Source organism: Lipophrys pholis (genome assembly GCF_963383615.2).
Source record: "Lipophrys pholis genome assembly, chromosome: 13".
NCBI lineage: Eukaryota > Metazoa > Chordata > Actinopteri > Blenniiformes > Blenniidae > Lipophrys > Lipophrys pholis.
This window is the reverse complement of record NC_137632.1, coordinates 876,764-898,510: the sequence shown is the minus strand read 5'-3', so window position 1 is coordinate 898,510 and position 21,747 is coordinate 876,764. Positions and strand designations below refer to the sequence as shown.

Here is a 21,747-nt window from a genome sequence, read left to right as displayed (position 1 = left end):
TCCTAATGTTCAGGGCCTACGTCACACCGCTATACACTCTTCCTACTGTTCAGAGCCTACGTCACACCGCTATGCACCATTCCTACTGTTCAGGGCCTACGTCACAGCGCTATACACTCTTCCTACTGTTCAGGGCCTACGTCACACTGCGATACAAACTTCCGACTATTCAGGCCCTACCTCACGCCGCTATACACTGCTCCTACTCCTCAGGCCTACGTCACATTGCTATATGCAGCCCCTACTGTTCAGGGCCTACGTCACACCGCTATACACTCTTCCTACTCTTCCTTGCCGACGTCACCCCGCTATAAACTGCTTCTACTGTTCAGGGCCTACGTCACACCGCTATACACTGCTTCTACTGTTCAGGGTCTATGTCACATTGCTATACGCTGCCCCTACTGTTCAGGGCTACATCACACCGCTATACACTCTTCGTACTGTTCAGGGCCTACGTCACACCGCGATACAAACTTCCTACTGTTCAGGGCCTAAGTCACACCGCTATAAAAAATTCCTACTGTTCAGGGCCTACGTCACACCGCTATACACTCTTCCTACGGTTCAGGTCCTACGTCACACCGCTATACACTCTTCCTACGGTTCAGGTCCTACGTCACACCGCTATACACTGCTCCTACTGTATAGGGCCTACGTCACACCGCTATACACTCTTCCTACTGTTCAGGGCCTACGTCACACCGCTATTCACTCTTCCTACGGTTCAGGGCCTACGTCACACCGCTATACACTGCTCCTACTGTATAGGGCCTACGACACACCGCTATACACTCTTCCTACTGTTCAGGGCCTACGTCACACCGCTATACACTCTTCCTACGGTTCAGGGCCTACGTCACACCGCTATACACTGCTCCTACTGTATAGGGTCTACGTCACACCGCTATACACTCTTCCTACTGTTCAGGGCCTACGTCACACCGCGATACAAACTTCCTACTGTTCAGGGCCTACCTCACGCCGCTATACAAACTTCCTACTGTTCAGGGCCTACATCACACCACTATACACTCTTCCTACTGTTCAGGGCCTACGTCACACCGCTATTCACTCTTCCTACGGTTCAGGGCCTACGTCACACCGCTATACACTGCTCCTACTGTATAGGGCCTACGTCACACCGCTATACACTCTTCCTACTGTTCAGGGCCTACGTCACACCGCTATACACTCTTCCTATGGTTCAGGGCCTACGTCACACCGCTATACACTCTTCCTACTGTTCAGGGCCTACGTCACACCGCGATACAAACTTCCTACTGTTCAGGGCCTACCTCACGCCGCTATACAAACTTCCTAATGTTCAGGGCCTACGTCACACCGCGATACAAACTTCCTACTGTTCAGGGCCTACCTCACGCCGCTATACAAACTTCCTAATGTTCAGGGCCTACGTCACACCGCTATGCACCCTTCCTACTGTTCAGGGCCTACGTCACACCGCTATACACTCTTCCTCCGGTTCAGGGCCTACGTCACACCGCTATACACTGCTCCTACTGTTCAGGGCTACATCACACCGCTATACACTCTTCGTACTGTTCAGGGCCTACGTCACACCGCGATACAAACTTCCTACTGTTCAGGGTCTACGTCACACCGCTATACACTCTTCCTACTGTTCAGGGCCTACGTCACACCGCTATACACTCTTCCTACTGTTCAGGGCCTACGTCACACCGCTATACACTCTTCCTACTGTTCAGGGCCTACGTCACACCGCTATACACTCTTCCTACGGTTCAGGGCCTACGTCACACCGCTATACACTGCTCCTACTTTATAGGGCCTACGTCACACCGCGATACAAACTTCCTACTGTTCAGGGCCTACGTCACACCGCTATACACTCTTCCTACTGTTCAGGGCCTTCGTCACACCGCTATACACTCTTCCTACGGTTCAGGGCCTACGTCACACCGCTATACACTCTTCCTACTGTTCAGGGCCTACGTCACACCGCTATACACTGCTCCAACTGTATAGGGCCTACGTCACACCGCTATACACTCTTCCTACTGTTCAGGGCCTACGTCACACCGCTATACACTGCTCCTACTCTTCAGGGCCTACTTCACACCGCTATACAAACTTCCTACTGTTCAGGGTCTACGTCACACCGCTATACACTCTTCCTACTGTTCAGGGCCTACGTCACACCGCGATACAAACTTCCTACTGTTCAGGGCCTACCTCACGCCGCTATACAAACTTCCTACTGTTCAGGGCCTACATCACACCACTATACACTCTTCCTACGGTTCAGGGCCTACGTCACACCGCTATACACTGCTCCTACTGTATAGGGCCTACGTCACACCGCTATACACTCTTCCTACTGTTCAGGGCCTACGTCACACCGCTATACACTCTTCCTACGGTTCAGGGCCTACGTCACACCGCTATACACTCTTCCTACTGTTCAGGGCCTACGTCACACCGCGATACAAACTTCCTACTGTTCAGGGCCTACCTCACGCCGCTATACAAACTTCCTAATGTTCAGGGCCTACGTCACACCGCTATGCACCCTTCCTACTGTTCAGGGCCTACGTCACACCGCTATACACTCTTCCTACTGTTCAGGGCCTACGTCACACCGCGATACAAACTTCCTACTGTTCAGGGCCTACCTCACGCCGCTATACAAACTTCCTACTGTTCAGGGCCTACATCACACCACTATACACTCTTCCTACGGTTCAGGGCCTACGTCACACCGCTATACACTGCTCCTACTGTATAGGGCCTACGTCACACCGCTATACACTCTTCCTACTGTTCAGGGCCTACGTCACACCGCTATACACTCTTCCTACGGTTCAGGGCCTACGTCACACCGCTATACACTCTTCCTACTGTTCAGGGCCTACGTCACACCGCGATACAAACTTCCTACTGTTCAGGGCCTACCTCACGCCGCTATACAAACTTCCTAATGTTCAGGGCCTACGTCACACCGCTATGCACCCTTCCTACTGTTCAGGGCCTACGTCACACCGCTATACACTCTTCCTCCGGTTCAGGGCCTACGTCACACCGCTATACACTGCTCCTACTGTTCAGGGCTACATCACACCGCTATACACTCTTCGTACTGTTCAGGACCTACGTCACACCGTTATACACTGCTCCTATTGTTCAGGGCCTACGTCACACCGTCATACACTGCTCCTACTGTTCAGGACCTACGTCACACCGTTATACACTGCTCCTATTGTTCAGGGCCTACGTCACAACGCAATACAAACTTCCTACTGTTCAGGGCCTACGTCACACCGCGATACAAACTTCCTACTGTTCAGGGCCTACGTCACACCGCGATACACTCTTCCTACTGTTCAGGGCCTACGTCACATTGCTATATGGTGCCCCTACTGTTCAGGGCCTACGTCACACCGCGATACACTCTTTCTACTGTTCAGGGCATACGTCACACCGCTATACACTCTTTCTACTGTTCAGGGCCTACGTCACACCACTATACACTCTTCCTACTGTTCAGAGCCTACGTCACACCGCTATGCACCCTTCCTACTGTTCAGGGCCTACGTCACACCGCTATACACTCTTCCTACTGTTCAGGGCCTACGTCACACCGCTATGCACCCTTCCTACTGTTCAGGGCCTACGTCACAGCGCTATACACTCTTCCTACTGTTCAGGGCCTACGTCACACTGCGATACAAACTTCCGACTATTCAGGCCCTACCTCACGCCGCTATACACTGCTCCTACTCCTCAGGCCTACGTCACATTGCTATATGCAGCCCCTACTGTTCAGGGCCTACGTCACACCGCTATACACTCTTCCTACTCTTCCTTGCCGACGTCACCCCGCTATAAACTGCTTCTACTGTTCAGGGTCTATGTCACATTGCTATACGCTGCCCCTACTGTTCAGGGCTACATCACACCGCTATACACTCTTCGTACTGTTCAGGGCCTACGTCACACCGCGATACAAACTTCCTACTGTTCAGGGCCTAAGTCACACCGCTATAAAAAATTCCTACTGTTCAGGGCCTACGTCACACCGCTATACACTCTTCCTACGGTTCAGGTCCTACGTCACACCGCTATACACTCTTCCTACGGTTCAGGTCCTACGTCACACCGCTATACACTGCTCCTACTGTATAGGGCCTACGTCACACCGCTATACACTCTTCCTACTGTTCAGGGCCTACGTCACACCGCTATTCACTCTTCCTACGGTTCAGGGCCTACGTCACACCGCTATACACTGCTCCTACTGTATAGGGCCTACGACACACCGCTATACACTCTTCCTACTGTTCAGGGCCTACGTCACACCGCTATACACTCTTCCTACGGTTCAGGGCCTACGTCACACCGCTATACACTGCTCCTACTGTATAGGGTCTACGTCACACCGCTATACACTCTTCCTACTGTTCAGGGCCTACGTCACACTGCGATACAAACTTCCTACTGTTCAGGGCCTACCTCACGCCGCTATACAAACTTCCTACTGTTCAGGGCCTACATCACACCACTATACACTCTTCCTACTGTTCAGGGCCTACGTCACACCGCTATACACTGCTCCTACTGTATAGGGCCTACGTCACACCGCTATACACTCTTCCTACTGTTCAGGGCCTACGTCACACCGCTATACACTCTTCCTACGGTTCAGGGCCTACGTCACACCGCTATACACTCTTCCTACTGTTCAGGGCCTATGTCACACCGCGATACAAACTTCCTACTGTTCAGGGCCTACCTCACGCCGCTATACAAACTTCCTAATGTTCAGGGCCTACGTCACACCGCTATGCACCCTTCCTACTGTTCAGGGCCTACGTCACACCGCTATACACTCTTCCTCCGGTTCAGGGTCTACGTCACACCGCTATACACTGCTCCTACTGTTCAGGGCTACATCACACCGCTATACACTCTTCGTACTGTTCAGGGCCTACGTCACACCGCGATACAAACTTCCTACTGTTCAGGGCCTAAGTCACACCGCTATAAAAAATTCCTACTGTTCAGGGCCTACGTCACACCGCTATACACTCTTCCTACTGTTCAGGGCCTACGTCACACCGCGATACAAACTTCCTACTGTTCAGGGCCTAAGTCACACCGCTATAAAAAATTCCTACTGTTCAGGGCCTACGTCACACCGCTATACACTCTTCCTACGGTTCAGGTCCTACGTCACACCGCTATACACTCTTCCTACGGTTCAGGTCCTACGTCACACCGCTATACACTGCTCCTACTGTATAGGGCCTACGTCACACCGCTATACACTCTTCCTACTGTTCAGGGCCTACGTCACACCGCTATACACTCTTCCTACTGTTCAGGGCCTACGTCACACCGCTATACACTCTTCCTACTGTTCAGGGCCTACTTCACACCGCTATACACTGCTCCTACTTTATAGGGCCTACGTCACACCGCTATACAAACTTCTTACTGTTCAGGGCCTACGTCACACCGCTATACACTCTTCCTACGGTTCAGGGCCTACGTCACACCACTATACACTCTTCCTACTGTTCAGGGCCTACGTCACACCGCTATACACTTCTTCTACTGTTCAGGGCCTACCTCACACCGCTATACACTCTTCCTACTGTTCAGGGTCTACTTCACACCGCTATACAAACTTCCTAATGTTCAGGGCCCTACGTCACACTGCTATATACTCTTCCTACTGTTCAGGGCCTACGTCACATTGCTATATGCATCCCCTGATGTTCAGGGCCTACGTCACACCGCTATACAGTCTTCCTACTCTTCATTGCCTACGTCACCCCGCTATACACTCTTTCTACTGTTCAGGACCTACGACACACCGCTATACACTGCTCCTACTGTTCAAGGCTACATCACACCGCTATACACTCTTCGTACTGTTCAGGGCCTACGTCACACCGCGATACAAACTTCCTACTGTTCAGGGCCTAAGTCACACCGCTATAAAAAATTCCTACTGTTCAGGGCCTACGTCACACCGCTATACACTCTTCCTACTGTTCAGGGCCTACGTCACACCGCTATACACTGCTCCTACTGTATAGGGCCTACGTCGCACCGCTATACACTCTTCCTACTGTTCAGGGCCTACGTCACACCGCTATACACTCTTCCTACGGTTCAGGGCCTACGTCACACCGCTATACACTCGTCCTACTGTTCAGGGCCTACATCACACCGCTATGCACCCTTCCTACTGTTCAGGGCCTACGTCACACCGCTATACACTCTTCCTACGGTTCAGGGCCTACGTAACACCGCTATACACTGCTCCTACTGTTCAGGGCCTACGTCACACCGCTATACACTGCTCCTACTATTCAGGGCCTACTTCACATTGCTATACAAACTTCCTACTGTTCAGGGCCTACGTCACACCGCTATACACTCTTCCTCCGGTTCAAGGCCTACGTCACACCGCTATACACTCTTCCTCCGGTTCAAGGCCTACGTCACACCGCTATACACTCTTCCTCCGGTTCAGGGCCTACATCACACCACTATACGCTCTTCCTACTGTTCAGGGCCTACGTCACACCGCTATGCACCCTTCCTACTGTTCAGGCCCTACGTCACACCGCTATACACTCTTCCTACTGTTCAGGGCCTACGTCACACCGCTATGCACCCTTCCTACTGTTCAGGCCCTACGTCACACCGCTATACACTCTTCCTACTGTTCAGGGCCTACGTCACACCGCTATGCACCCTTCCTACTGTTCAGGGCCTACGTCACACCGCTATACACTGCTCCTACTGTTCAGGGCCTACGTCACACCGCTATACACTCTTCCTACTCTTCATTGCCTACGTCACCCCACTATACACTCTTTCTACTGTTCAGGGTCTACGACACACCGCTATACACTGCTCCTACTGTTCAGGGCCTACGTCACACCGCAATTCACTCTTCATACGGTTCAGGGCCTACGTCACACCGCTATACACTCTTCCTCCTCTTCAGGGCCTACGTCACACCGCTATACACTGCTCCTACTTTTCAGGGCCTACGTCACACCACTATACACTCTTCTTACTGTTCAGGGCCTACGTCACATTGCTATACACTGCTCCTACTGTTCAGGGCTACGTCACACCGCTATACACTCGTCCTACTGTTCAGGGCCTACGTCACACCTCTATGCACCCTTCCTACTGTTCATGGCCTACGTCACACCGCTATACAAACTTCCTAATGTTCAGGGCCTACGTCACACCGCTATACAAACTTCCTACTATTCAGGGCCTACTTCACATTGCTATACAAACTTCCTACTGTTCAGGGCCTACGTCACACCGCTATACAAACTTCCTAATTTTCAGGCCCTACGTCACACCGCTATACACTGCTCCTACTGTTCAGGGCCTACGTCACATTGCTATATGCAGCCCCTACTGTTCAAGGCCTACGTCACACCGCTATACACTCTTCCTACTCTTCATTGCCTACGTCACCCCGCTATACACTCTTTCTACTGATCAGGGTCTACGACACACCGCTATACACTGCTCCTACTGTTCAGGGTCTACGTCGCACCGCTATACACTGCTTCTACTGTTCAGGGCCTACTTCAGACCGCTATACACTCTTCATACGGTTCAGGGCCTACGTCACATCGCTTTACACTGCTCCTACTGTATAGGGCCTACGTCACACCGCTATACACTCTTCCTACTCTTCAGGGCCTACGTCACACCGCGATACAAACTTCCTACTGTTCAGGGCCTACGTCACACCGCTATACACTCTTCCTACTTTTCAGGGCCTACGTCACACCGCTATACGCTCTTCCTACTGTTCAGGGCCTACGTCACACCGCTATGCACCCTTCCTACTGTTCAGGCCCTACGTCACACCGCTATACACTCTTCCTACTGTTCAGGGCCTACGTCACACCGCTATGCACCCTTCCTACTGTTCAGGCCCTACGTCACACCGCTATACACTCTTCCTACTGTTCAGGGCCTACGTCACACCGCTATGCACCCTTCCTACTGTTCAGGGCCTACGTCACACCGCTATACACTGCTCCTACTGTTCAGGGCCTACGTCACATTGCTATATGCAGCCCCTACTGTTCAGGGCCTACGTCACACCGCTATACACTCTTCCTACTCTTCATTGCCTACGTCACCCCACTATACACTCTTTCTACTGTTCAGGGTCTACGACACACCGCTATACACTGCTCCTACTTTATAGGGCCTACGTCACACCGCTATACAAACTTCTTACTGTTCAGGGCCTACGTCACACCGCTATACACTGCTCCTACTGTATAGGGCCTACGTCACACCGCTATACACTGCTCCTACTGTTCAGGGCCTACGTCACACCGCTATACACTGCTCCTACTGTTCAGGGCCTACGTCACATTGCTATATGCAGCCCCTACATTTCAGGGCCTACGTCACCCCGCTATACACTCTTTCTACTGTTCAGGGCCTACGTCACACCGCTATACACTGCTTCTACTGTTCAGGGCCTACGTCACACCGCTATACACTCTTTCTACTGTTCAGGGCCTACGTCACACCACTATACACTCTTCCTACTGTTCAGGGCCTACGTCACACCGCTATACACTCTTCCTACTTTTCAGGGCCTACGTCACACCGCTATACACTCTTCCTACGGTTCAGGGCCTACGTCACACCGCTATACACTGCTCCTACTGTATAGGGCCTACGTCACACCGCTATACACTCTTCCTCCGGTTCAGGGCCTACGTCACACCGCTATACACTCTTCCTACTCTTCATTGCCTACGTCACCCCACTATACACTCTTTCTACTGTTCAGGGTCTACGACACACCGCTATACACTGCTCCTACTTTATAGGGCCTACGTCACACCGCTATACAAACTTCTTACTGTTCAGGGCCTACGTCACACCGCTATACACTGCTCCTACTGTATAGGGCCTACGTCACACCGCTATACACTGCTCCTACTGTTCAGGGCCTACGTCACATTGCTATATGCAGCCCCTACATTTCAGGGCCTACGTCACCCCGCTATACACTCTTTCTACTGTTCAGGGCCTACGTCACACCGCTATACACTGCTTCTACTGTTCAGGGCCTACGTCACACCGCTATACACTCTTTCTACTGTTCAGGGCCTACGTCACACCACTATACACTCTTCCTACTGTTCAGGGCCTACGTCACACCGCTATACACTCTTCCTACTTTTCAGGGCCTACGTCACACCGCTATACACTCTTCCTACGGTTCAGGGCCTACGTCACACCGCTATACACTGCTCCTACTGTATAGGGCCTACGTCACACCGCTATACACTCTTCCTCCGGTTCAGGGCCTACGTCACACCGCTATACACTCTTTCTACTGTTCAGGGCCTACGTCACACCACTATACACTCTTCCTACTGTTCAGGGCCTACGTCACACCGCTATACACTGCTCCTACTGTATAGGGCCTACGTCACACCGCTATACACTGCTCCTACTGTTCAGGGCCTACGTCACATTGCTATATGCAGCCCCTACATTTCAGGGCCTACGTCACCCCGCTATACACTCTTTCTACTGTTCAGGGCCTACGACACACCGCTATACACTGCTCCTACTGTTCAGGGCCTACGTCACACCGCTATACACTGCTTTTACTGTTCAGGGCCTACGTCACACCGCTATACACTCTTTCTACTGTTCAGGGCCTACGTCACACCGCTATACACTCTTTCTACTGTTCAGGGCCTACGTCACACCACTATACACTCTTCCTACTGTTCAGGGCCTACGTCACACCGCTATACACTGCTCCTACTGTATAGGGCCTACGTCACACCGCTATACACTGCTCCTACTGTCTAGGGCCTAGGTCACACCGCTATACACTCTTCCTCCGGTTCAGGGCCTACGTCACACCGCTATACACTGCTCCTACTGTTCAGGGCCTACGTCACACCGCTATACACTCTTTCTACTGTTCAGGGCCTACGTCACACCACTATACACTCTTCCTACTGTTCAGGGCCTACGTCACACCGCTATACACTGCTCCTACTGTATAGGGCCTACGTCACACCGCTATACACTGCTCCTACTGTTCAGGGCCTACGTCACATTGCTATATGCAGCCCCTACATTTCAGGGCCTACGTCACCCCGCTATACACTCTTTCTACTGTTCAGGGCCTACGACACACCGCTATACACTGCTCCTACTGTTCAGGGCCTACGTCACACCGCTATACACTGCTTTTACTGTTCAGGGCCTACGTCACACCGCTATACACTCTTTCTACTGTTCAGGACCTACGTCACACCGCTATACACTCTTTCTACTGTTCAGGGCCTACGTCACACCACTATACACTCTTCCTACTGTTCAGGGCCTACGTCACACCGCTATACACTGCTCCTACTGTATAGGGCCTACGTCACACCGCTATACACTGCTCCTACTGTATAGGGCCTACGTCACACCGCTATACACTGCTCCTACTGTATAGGGCCTACGTCACACCGCTATACACTCCTCCTCTTCCTCCAACTACAAGAAGCTGAGCATGCCTACCTAAAGTTGCCTACAATGATGGTGTGAGGCTGCTGGTTTTAGTCCCCTGTTGGCACCATGCGGTCCAGTGAGGCAGGAAGAGGAAGCTGATGTTCAGCTTCCGTCAGGGAAACACATTGTAGAAGCTCGTCAGCCCATTGAACAGCTGCTCCACCTCTAGACAGAGACGCATTGATGCAATAGTCTGTAGAACCTTTAACAGCCACACTTTTGTATGATATTTGTGTAATAGCTGCATTAATTAAAAAAATTCAAACTTTTTAAAGTTAAAAATATTCATATGCACAATGTAGTACGTTCTATCTTTCACTCTTTTCTTTTCTTTTTTTAGTTTTTCTTCTTTCTCTCTGTACTTGTATGTTCTTTTTTTATATGAACCTGTTTCTGCAATAAAGACGAACTACGATGGAAAATGACTCCAATCTCAACCTCAAGGCAAATTTAATCAAACCTTCTGGTACAAAAAAAAAAGTGAAAAATCCAGAAAACTTCTGCTGATCTATTCTGCATATTGTCACCGCACGGCTTTGAGGGTAAAGCTGGTTTGCTATCTGAGTCTCAGCCTGAGTCTCAGCGTTCTGTTATGTTGGGTACTCTGAAGAAAGTTGATTTAAAAAAAAATCTCTTTTCTTTTAAATCTTAACGTACGTTTAGTGGTTTGGCAGGACCAGATCGGAGCCTCTTGCAGGCCGATTTCAGCACATGGGCCTTTTGTTTGACATAATTAATCCCATTGTGGAGAGAAACCGTTTTAGAGTGATAAATCAGAGAACATAAAATGCAACAGATTTGAAGGGTCAGTGTGAGTTTCTTTCCCTGGACATGGCCACAGTCAAGAGGTAAAATATGAGATCTGTGTTTCAGTGCAGGGACACACTCTGAGACAAATTAGCCTGAAGAAGTGTGTTTGTTGTTTCAGCCCCAGGATTCAGCATCCCCCCAGTGACGGGGATTAGTGCTGTCACTTACATACACAAGTAACGATTGCCAGGAGTTAACGTTGCACATGAGTGAGTCACTCGTCACCACAGTAACAATTAAATGGGACTCTCACTCTCCACCTGGGTGGGTGGAGCTCACCACCCACTGCTGCGGCCGCCGTTTCACCGGGCTTTGGGAAGTGGCCTTGATCTTTTCTAGGTCAGTGGGGAGGGCAGGAAGCCACCAACTGTTCACTGGGAAGTCTGCATATTATGTGTTTACACTATAAATAGCCTCTGGACTCCAAATACAGAAAACATCTTTTTAACTGTGGAACTGTAGATACATCTCTTCAAATACTCAACGAAAATCACAAGGAAGGTGATTTAAGTGGCTTCGAACATGTTGGTCTGAGTATTTTCTGATCTATTGGGATTTTCACACGCAAACATCTTTACAGAAAATAATCTAGAAAGGAGAAACTGTTGCCCTGAGCAACATGGCCGACGATGCCATATCAGTGGAGAATGGATCAGCTGATTGGAGATGATAGAAAGGCAAAAGTAAGTTAAATAAGTACGGGTTACAACCACGGTATGGCATGATTGTGATCATCCCGGATCTTTTGTAATGTGGTGAAACGTGAGGCTGGTCCTGAGCAGCAGAGGAGCTCAGGAGTGACTCTGAGGCTCGGGTTCACACAGGTTCACCAGAACTGAACAGTATGAGATTGGAATAACCTGGAAGGGCTGATGAGTCCATTTCTGCTGCCACATTGGGTTGGCCCGCTCAGAATCTGCTGTAAACTACATAAAGTCATGGCTGTTTCCTGCTGCTCTCACGGTGTGGGACAGAGGTTGTCGGCACAGTTTGGGAACTCCAGGCCCGGTTTACACGACGATGGAACACTTTCTTTGCATTTTGAGAGTCCATTTTCATTTTGCTTGGAGACACTGAAAACCTTTTGAAAACGGTTTCCAAAATGGAACTTTTCAGAAACGGTGCGACTCCGTCGTCATGTAAACAGGGAAAACACAACTGTTTGTACTGCTCCGACTGTCTGTGTACACAGAGGAAACAACCATGGCCATAGTAAATACTTCTTCTGGGCAGAACAACAACAATGTTTCCTCCAGTGTTAAAACTGCCAGTCCATTTTCTCCGGGACTTGGTCGTTTTATTATGACAGTCACCGTTGTAACAATCCTGTTTGGAATAAACCCAGTTTGATCTGGACGTATCAGTTTAGCTGTATTCAGTTTTAGTCTTCTTGCTGAGGATTTGTCTAATAACTTGATGTCAGTATTTAATAAGGAAATTGGTCTATATAAGCCGACCTGTTCGGGATCTTTGCCTTTCTTAGGAATAAGAGTATTTACTGCTTAATTTAGAGATGGAGGAAATGTGCCGGTTTCAAGGACCATGTTGTACAATTTTAAAAGATATGGAGCTAAAATGGAACTGATATTTTTGTAAAAGTCATTGCATCGCCTGTCTGGCTTTTACCGTTCTTTAAGGTATTTATTGCTTTGGTTATTTCATCGCAAGTAAAATCCATGTCAAGAAAATGACAGTCTTTATGAGGTAGATTGGGGAGATTCCACTTCTCCAAAAACTGTACCTTGACCTCTGGTGAAGCATGAGCTTGTGAAGTGTTTAACTTTTTGTCAAATTGATTGAATGTAGTGTTAATGTCCTTAAGAAGGTAGAGGTGGGTGCCAGAGGGAGGTTTTATGAAATGAATGCTTCTATCATTTTCCCTCTTCCATCGTTGTCTTGCCAATACTTTATGAATTCAAAATCAGTCTGTTTAATGTACATGAAGGCCCAAGAGATTCTTTCAGAAAGAATTTTATTTAATCTATAATTTTAATGCTGAAATTTTCTAATGTTTCTCTCCAGGTGGTTGTGCAGCATTTTCTGCATCTGGCTTTTGTATTTCTTCCTCGAATTGTATTCGTTTAACATTGTTCAGTTTCTTTTGTGAAGACTGGTAAGGTATTACACTCCCCTTTATGCAGGCCAACAGTACCTAGGTTTCAGTGTTTATGCTGTTTCTGGACACTGTTTTCAAAACGTTGCGTATGTGAAACTTTTCTGAGACGAAAACTTTGCATTTTCACTTGAAACGTTGTTGTGTAAACGGGACCTCAGCATCAATTGAGCACTGCAATCTACCTGAACAGGTGTCCCCCAACTCGGAGCAGTGTACGTCTTCTGGATACGTCCAGCAGCAGAACATCACGTCAGAAAGCCCAAACCATCTCAAAGATGTTTTGTACAATAGGATAGAATATAATCTGTATTGTCATTGTCACCAGTTCAACGAGATTAAAAAGTGCCAACCCATTTGTTCATCATTAAATAAAGAAACGTAGAAATAAAAACTGTTAAAATATAGAAATAGAGGCATGAAAACAAACAGATGCTCATCACTCATACACACACGTTCCATTGCACTGGACCCCGGATACAATCCATTGCACATTAGTGGTTTTTTGTTGTCTGAAGTAAAGTGACTACAGTTTGCCTGATGGCAGCAGTTCATACCGGGGGGGTCCAGGGTGTCAACTCCATCATGATATTGTGGGCTTTTTTTACAAAGGACCCTAAAAGCCTTGGATGTAGGAGGCGACTCCCATCGTGGATGTTCAGCCAATAAATCAATCAATATTGACCAGAACCTGTGAAGAACCTTTTCAGCACCTTGTTGAATCTGAGTCCAGGAATGAAGGTTCTGACAGTGAAAGTCTCTCCAACCTGCTACGAGTGAGGCTCACCTGAAGTTTTAGGCCTTGTGTGTATATTTGAGTTTATTCTGTAAATCAGTCTTAACATTTCCATAAAGTGATGGAAGTGTGTTTAAGCAAGGTGATAGTTGAATGTCTTAAAGGTACAGTAGATACGATTGAAGTTAAGCCTTTGGTCCATTAGGAGGTGGCAGTGAGTCGCTGTCATGTTCAATTTGTCTTCAGTCCAACTTTTCTTCTTAGTTTGCGACTGTTTCTGCAGGTGATGCACTAAGAATAACACAATGAGTGGCTTCACATGCAAAAAGGAATAGTTCACTAAAAGCGTGGGGTGCTTCAGACAGTTTGGACAAGAAGAAACGACTGGACATGGTTTTGCAGCACAGCACAGAAAGTGTCCATGATTAAAGTCTGCTAACAGAAGCTGAGGACATGTCCCTCGCCACATTAACAGCAACACGTTCTATCATGTTCCGAACTTCCAGTAGCCCAGTTCCACTGTCTTTATCCTGTGATATTACCTCACTGTTCCCACTCACTTGAGAATTCACCCTGCAACTTTAGACCTCTGTGGAGGCTAAAAGCAGTCATTCGCCTCTGACTTTGCAGTGCATGTTGACCTTCCCTTTCACTTTCTCTGCTCTATTGTATCCGTCAGATTGTCAAGTGGAGATGCAGTCCAGTCCATGAGCTCAGGCTCATCACCCAGCTGTTTGCTTTCACTCCACTTCCCATGCAGCAGCTCACAGAAAGCAATCAATTATTCTGAGAAACGTGAACCCCAGACTGGGGACTCCTAATCCTTTCCAGCTCAAGGTCCAAATTGATTACATTTAGTTATTTCCAAGCCTGGCTTCATTAGACCTTGTTGGTGCTCTTCTTGACATGTAGCCTTGAGAAAACATAACAATTAGATAAAACAAGCTTTTCTTCCTCCTCCTGAGGATCTTAACCATAAAACTTCTCATGCAAAGTCAAGAAACTAAAGTTAGGCATCACAAAAACACGGGAAACGTTACTTAACCAAGGTGTTTGAAGATCGTCTGGCTTTAGACGACGGAGTCCGAGATGCAAAACACATAGTTCCAAGTTGGTATCAGGGGTTGTGCAGGGGTTTTTCCAGAAAGGAGGTTCAACAAACTCTGCGTCTCTCCATGAACTCTTGAGTCGACTCACTTTGAGATGAAACTCTGAGTTTCCGGTTCCAGAACAGCTGATCTGAATTAGTTTAATCAACTCTCAGTATGTGAAACTTGAGTTACTTGCCTGAACAACCAGAATAAAAAGCTTCATCAAAGGAGCAGTCACTATGGCAACAGACCCAGAACCCAGTTCTTTCACAGTAAAAGTCCCGGCACTGCAGCAGCAGAGGAGAGAGAAGACTTGGAGGAAACTGCTGCCAGAGTCAATGCATCAGTTTGAACGATTGACTCTATTGACTTGACATTCATCTTAAGATGACAGCAGACAGGCAGAAATAGTAAGTAGGTGAAAAAGCAACAAAAGAAAACAAACTGTGCTTACAATGTGCTCTGATGTGAAGCAGGGTCGATTCGGGAGGGAATTTCCCCCACAGGGAATTAATACAGTGCAAAAAAAAAAAGAAAATGAAATCTCATCTAGGCCGGGAGACTCTCATGACGTCCGTCATCTCAAATTACTTCTGGGAGCTTCAGGTGGGAGGAGCCAGTAGAAACTGAGGGTTTCCTCCACAAAACCTGCCAGTGAGCAGGTTCAGTTCACAGAGTCTGTTACTTACAGCTTCATTCAGCTCTCTTTCTGGAACCAATAACTCAGAGTTTCCCTCATGTCAGGGTTAACCTACTCTGAGTTTTCACATAACCTGCGTTCTTGGACTCCCGTCACTGTTTTGGTGTGTGAGTGCATGTATGTATGTGACGGATCAACAAACCCTTTTGTTGGAGGAAGCCAAAGTACCTAAAGAAGATGGGAAGAGAGGAAACATGTAAGGTCTTGAAAGACGTCTGGACTGAGATCGAAATAAGCTCCTCCTGTTTCTGGCTCAATCTGGGCTGGTTTTCAACTGGTTTTGTGTTCTTCTGAATTGGTTTTGTTGTGGTTTCAGACAGATTTTGGACCAGTTTCAGACGAGGTTGTTTCACTGTTTAATCTGGGGTTCACACTCATTGTGTTGGTTTCAGACTAGTTCTTTTTATTGCTTTATTGTTGGATTGACATTCACTTTAGTTCAAGACTAATTTTCAATTATTTTTAAGTTGGTTCCTCATTAGATTAGGCCGGTATTGGACTGGTTCTAGATTAGTTTTTCAGGTTGTCTTTTGGCTTGTTTATGACTGTTTTGTGCTGATTTAAGATGAGTTTTGGACTGGGTTCAGGGTTCTGGGTTCAGGGTTCTGGGTTCTGGGTTCTAGGTTCTGAGTTCAGGGTTCTGGGTTCAGAGTTCTGGGTTCAGGGTTCTGGGTTCAGGGTTCTGGGTTCAGGGTACAGGGTTCTGGGTTCAAGGTTCAGGGTTCTGGGTTCTAGGTTCTGAGTTCAGGGTTCTGGGTTCAGAGTTCTGGGTTCTGGGTTCTAGGTTCAGGGTTCTGGGTTCAGGGTTCAGGGTTCAGGGTTCTGGGTTCAGGGTACAGGGTTCAAGGTTCAGGGTTCTGGGTTCTGGGTTCTAGGTTCTGAGTTCAGGGTTCAGGGTTCAGGGTTCTGGGTTCAGGGTTCTGGGTTCAGGGTACAGGGTTCTGGGTTCAGGGTTCTGGGTTCAGGGTACAGGGTTCTGGGTTCAGGGTTCTGGGTTCACACTAGTTGTTTTCATTGGTTTTATCTTAGATTCACACTCATTTTGGTTTAAGAATAGTTTTCAACTACATTTCAACTCTTTTTTTTTACCGGTTTCTAGTTTTAAACGGGATTAAATGAAGTTCGTCCAACTATTTCTAACAATTTTTTTTCAGTGTAGTTTTAAACTGATATGTTTGGCTAGTTTTAGGTTAGCTTAGGTTAACTTGTTTCAAACCAGTTTTGAGTCTGTTTCAGATAAAAAATAAAACGTATATCACTGAACTGATTTAAAGCTGGTTTTTGTTTTGTTTTTAGAAAAGTTCAAGATTGAGTTCAGACTCCTTTTAGACTAAATCTGGACTGATCTAAATTTAATCTGGGAGGGGATTAGGAGCCATTAGACTTAAATTAGTTGTTTTGGCTGCTTCCAGTTTTAGATACATATTCCTCAGACTAGAATCAAACCATGGTCCTCCCACTGTGAGATGACAGTGCTTACCGCCTTAACACTGTGTGACCATGGCCTTAGAAAAAAAGGACAGAAATTTGAAGGGTGATGATTGTATTTGCTGAACCACATGCTTTTTTCATTTCTATTTTTGTCGGCTATTGTTTCCTGTTTCCTTTTAACATTTCCTGTATATCTGTACTTGTGTTGTATTTTATTGTTTGGGGCCTTGTTAATAAAACATTTGTGTCACTATCTGATTCAGACAATACAAAAGTTGATCTCATCTCATCTCATCTCATCTCAAGGATTAGATAGACTGTTTAACCATCCAAAGTGAATTATAGATCATAATGATTATTGTGTTTAGTTACCAATATTTTATACTTCCTTCAGACAACTGGAAAGGTTCGATTGAAAACTACTTGTGAATTCCATTATTTCATATTGTCCTCAGCTCTCGGGTGCAAATGAGGAGACGAACTCAGGTGAGGACAGATTTCGTTAAGCACTTTGAAGTGGCGAGAAACTAACAGGCCTTTGGATTTCCAAAAGTCATCACATGTTGAAGCCCAGGAGCAAACCAGTGATCTGGGAATAAAAATGCTTATTGAAAGAGAAAATGTTCAGTGTTAGATGTGGTAGCTTCAAAGAACAATGGTGGTCAGTGGGATCGGGTGTTCTTGTGGGTTTTTACCTGAGTTTGAACATGACGCCACAATGACTGACTCCTGCAGTGACCACAAAGCCGGCTTCTCTTCTTATTCTGTCCATGCCGACAGCATTTCACTCACAAGGGTCATCACAATAACTCCAAGGCCATTTGGGACGGGTTCAAGATTCACCCGCTCGTGGGAAGCAGACAAACAGGGCATGTGACCATATATCAGTCATTCCCAGAACTTCTACAGCCTCAAGATTCACTGACCAGTTTCTTCGTACTGTCCAAGACACAGTAAAACAAAAAAACTGCCACTTATCATGGAAACAGTTTCAGAAGTTCTAACTTATCACACATTTTCATGTTATTAGTAATCAACTGAGCATGTGCAGATGAAATACCGTAATTTCCAGACTATAAGCCACTACGTTTTTCACGCGCTATGATCCCTGTGACTTATACAATGACGCGGTTAATATGTGGATTTTTAAGGGTTAACATCTCTGGGGCTATATTCACTTTTCACAGAGTTCTCTCTCCGTCCCATTCGCCGACCCGACCCGAACCACCACAGAAGCCGTTTTTAAAATAACTTTTTTCTTAAAAAAAAAAGAAAATGCGATCCTGCAGATAAATTCCTGCCCTGTTACAACATGGACACCTGAGCGCCGCCTACGCAGGTACACACATTTTTCTTTTTAAATTAGGTGGGTTATATTCAGGTGCGCTCAATAGTCTGGAAATTACGGTAAATATTCAGGCCATGATGCATATGTCCTGTACCAGTGTTTCCACCGTCTACACAGAGACAGAGTGTTTTTAAAAAGTTGCGTTTCAGTGGCTCTGAGCACCATTTTTGCGGTAACAGTTCCCAAAAACAGAACAAAAGTTTTGCCTTTTCTCTTGCAAATGGGGCCCAAGGCCCTCGCCACAAAAACCTTCCCATCCACACAGCATTGGTGCAGGAAAAGTCTGCATCCATGCAACACCATGGAAACGACTCAAAACAATGTAATAAGAATAAGAATAAGAATACATTCAATTTGTATTGCACTTTACATCTCAAAGTGCCGATACATATGTCAGGCCTATAGATGGCGCTGTAACTCCTCCACAGAGACACATCAACAATGGAAAAATCAACAAAACTAACATCTGGCCTTGTTAAAGCGACGAGCATCAGCAGCTTTTGCAGCTGGATCCGAAGCAGGTAGTCCGCCATTGTTGTTGTGGTCGTCAGGTTATCGAGTCAGAGGCGGGGCCATGACATCATAGTTTTCAGCTAATGTGCGTCTTGTCCGTCCACACATCAAAACCGAGGCAACGTTTCCAAATTTCTCCACTCTGGAACAAGGTTTTCATTAAAAAAACAAAAACCTGTTCCAGGCTCCTAAAACAGGGTTAGGGTTAGGGCGTGTGGCTGATCGGCCAAATACAAGGCGGTGACCTGGAACCGCGTTGTCGTATGGACACTGTCTTTATCAGATGTCGTGACAAACACTCAGCCGCTGAGCGCTTCATTTCATTTTATACTGAATTTGTTTTCATCTCTGCTTTGAATCTACATGTGGACACATGAATTCAACACACAAAATGAAAGAAATGGCGTTGAGCCACTCAGCATCAGTAATGTGGAACGTTTCCCTTCTCCCTGTGTTTGTGCAGCATCTTATTCGCAGACATCGAGGGTTTCACCAGCCTGGCCTCGCAGTGCACGGCGCAGGAGCTGGTGATGACGCTCAACGAGCTGTTTGCTCGCTTCGATAAACTGGCAGCGGTGAGGACTGACATGATGAATTATATGTTAAAAATGTCTCTTTATAATCACTAAATTGTGCTGAATATCAGTAATCAGTACCTTCTAGGTGTTGCAAGTATTGCAAATAATTGCTGTTTTTCAATTTATTTTCTGTGAAATTCTAAAGAATTAAACTAATATTTTCTTTTTAATTGGGATAAAAATGTGCATGATTTTATTTTATTTCTAGAAACACATTTGCTATTTATATGTAAGTACATTTTCAGTTTGTCATGTTGTTTATTTTATGTATTTTTCTTCAAATCATCAACACAATTTTTTAATAGTATTTTGCTGTATTTAAAGCACTTTCATGGAATTTGTGTTTAAAGTTGCTATTTTTAAAAGATCAAATTATTAATATTAACTTCATAAGTAAAAATTACTGGTCTTGATTGTACATATTCATTTTAGAGCTCCTGCTCTGTTTGTGAGGAGCTTCAATGTTTCATCATTATTATAACATGTTTCATCATTATTATTATAACATGTTTCATCATTATTATAACATGTTTCATCATTATTATTATAACATGTTTCATCATTATTATAACATGTTTCATCATCGAAATGTAAATAACAAACCTGACACATATCTGCTACATTTCCGAGCACATACACACACACACACACACACACACACACACACGTGAATGCTGTCAAACGTAATTGGAAACCCAATGTTGGTGCACCTACCTGGAATATACCATTTTGTAATGACTTGTATGTGAAAGGCCTTTGTGGATAAAAGTTTTGGAACTTCCCAGTAAGATAATGGTATTTTCTGAAAACCAAATTCTATGTCTGTGTTTCTAGAAATAATGTAATATTTGTTCATATTCCTGATGTTTTGGTTTAAAAGTAGCTGGTAAATCCAAAACTTCCGACCTCCAAGTGAGAAAAATAACACATCTGAATGTTGTCAAACACGTAAATTCCCACAGAGAAAGTGGAAAGTTTCTGAAAACCTAACGTTGCATTTGTGCTTCTAACTTTTAATAATGATAATATGTATGTGATAAGAGTTTGTGTGTGAAAGTAGCGTGAAAGTGAGAAACTTCTGATCTGAAGTTTGGAAAAAATGCATCTAATTGTTGTCAAACTGCATGTTGTACTTTCCTGGGGGTAATTTCCATAAACCCAATGTTGCCTTGACGCGTCTATAAGAAAATGGATATTTCTTTTAAATTTATGTCGTGATAATCAAAGTCAAAGGCAGTTAGAGCTACCAACTAGGATTTTCCCCCTTAAGGAATCATAAATTGCAGTCAGAGCAGCCATTTCGCTCGGTGTGACTATGTCACCAGGTACTGTAAGGTATTTTTGTCAAGACTTTCCCGTGTACTTCCAGTCAACTTTACCACTCGTTTTGAGTCATCGTCTGAATAAAAACTTCCTCTCAAAGTTCTTGGAAACGAGAGTGTGGGGGGATAAAAGGTCACATATCAGCAGCTCCTCGCTGGGCTCTCATGACAGAAAGATAATTTCACACTCTTTACTTTTGTTTTTTTATTTAAAATGTTTTCCAATAATATCCTCAGCGAATTAAACAGACCTCAGAGGGGATTTTAATCTGGTGACAGAAAAAAAAGTGGTTTCACAAAACTTTTGATCCAATCAATATTTGATTTGTAGCTCAACACTGTGGAAAAATGACTTTTATTCTATATTATAAATTAAATATTTGATCATAGAAGCAAGAATATTAGCTACTTTTACATGGTCACTTTTTTATAAATCTGATTGAATTATTTCTCATTTAGAGATCAGATTGACCGGTTTACATGAACACTGGATGACGTGATGAGATTATTGTATTATATCAAGT

General features: G+C 46.0%; 1 protein-coding gene across 1 annotated transcript in view; it reads left to right on the top strand.

The window, feature by feature from the left end:
- The window catches only part of adcy5 (adenylate cyclase 5), a gene marked incomplete at both ends in the record, with an annotated part of 168,291 nt that overhangs the window by 92,763 nt on the left and 53,781 nt on the right, over window positions 1-21,747 (top strand). Inside the window, one exon of the mRNA XM_080478146.1 lies at window positions 19,787-19,898. Within this exon, the coding sequence (XP_080334272.1) occupies window positions 19,787-19,898 (112 nt within the window). The remainder of the gene's footprint in view (window positions 1-19,786; window positions 19,899-21,747) is intronic.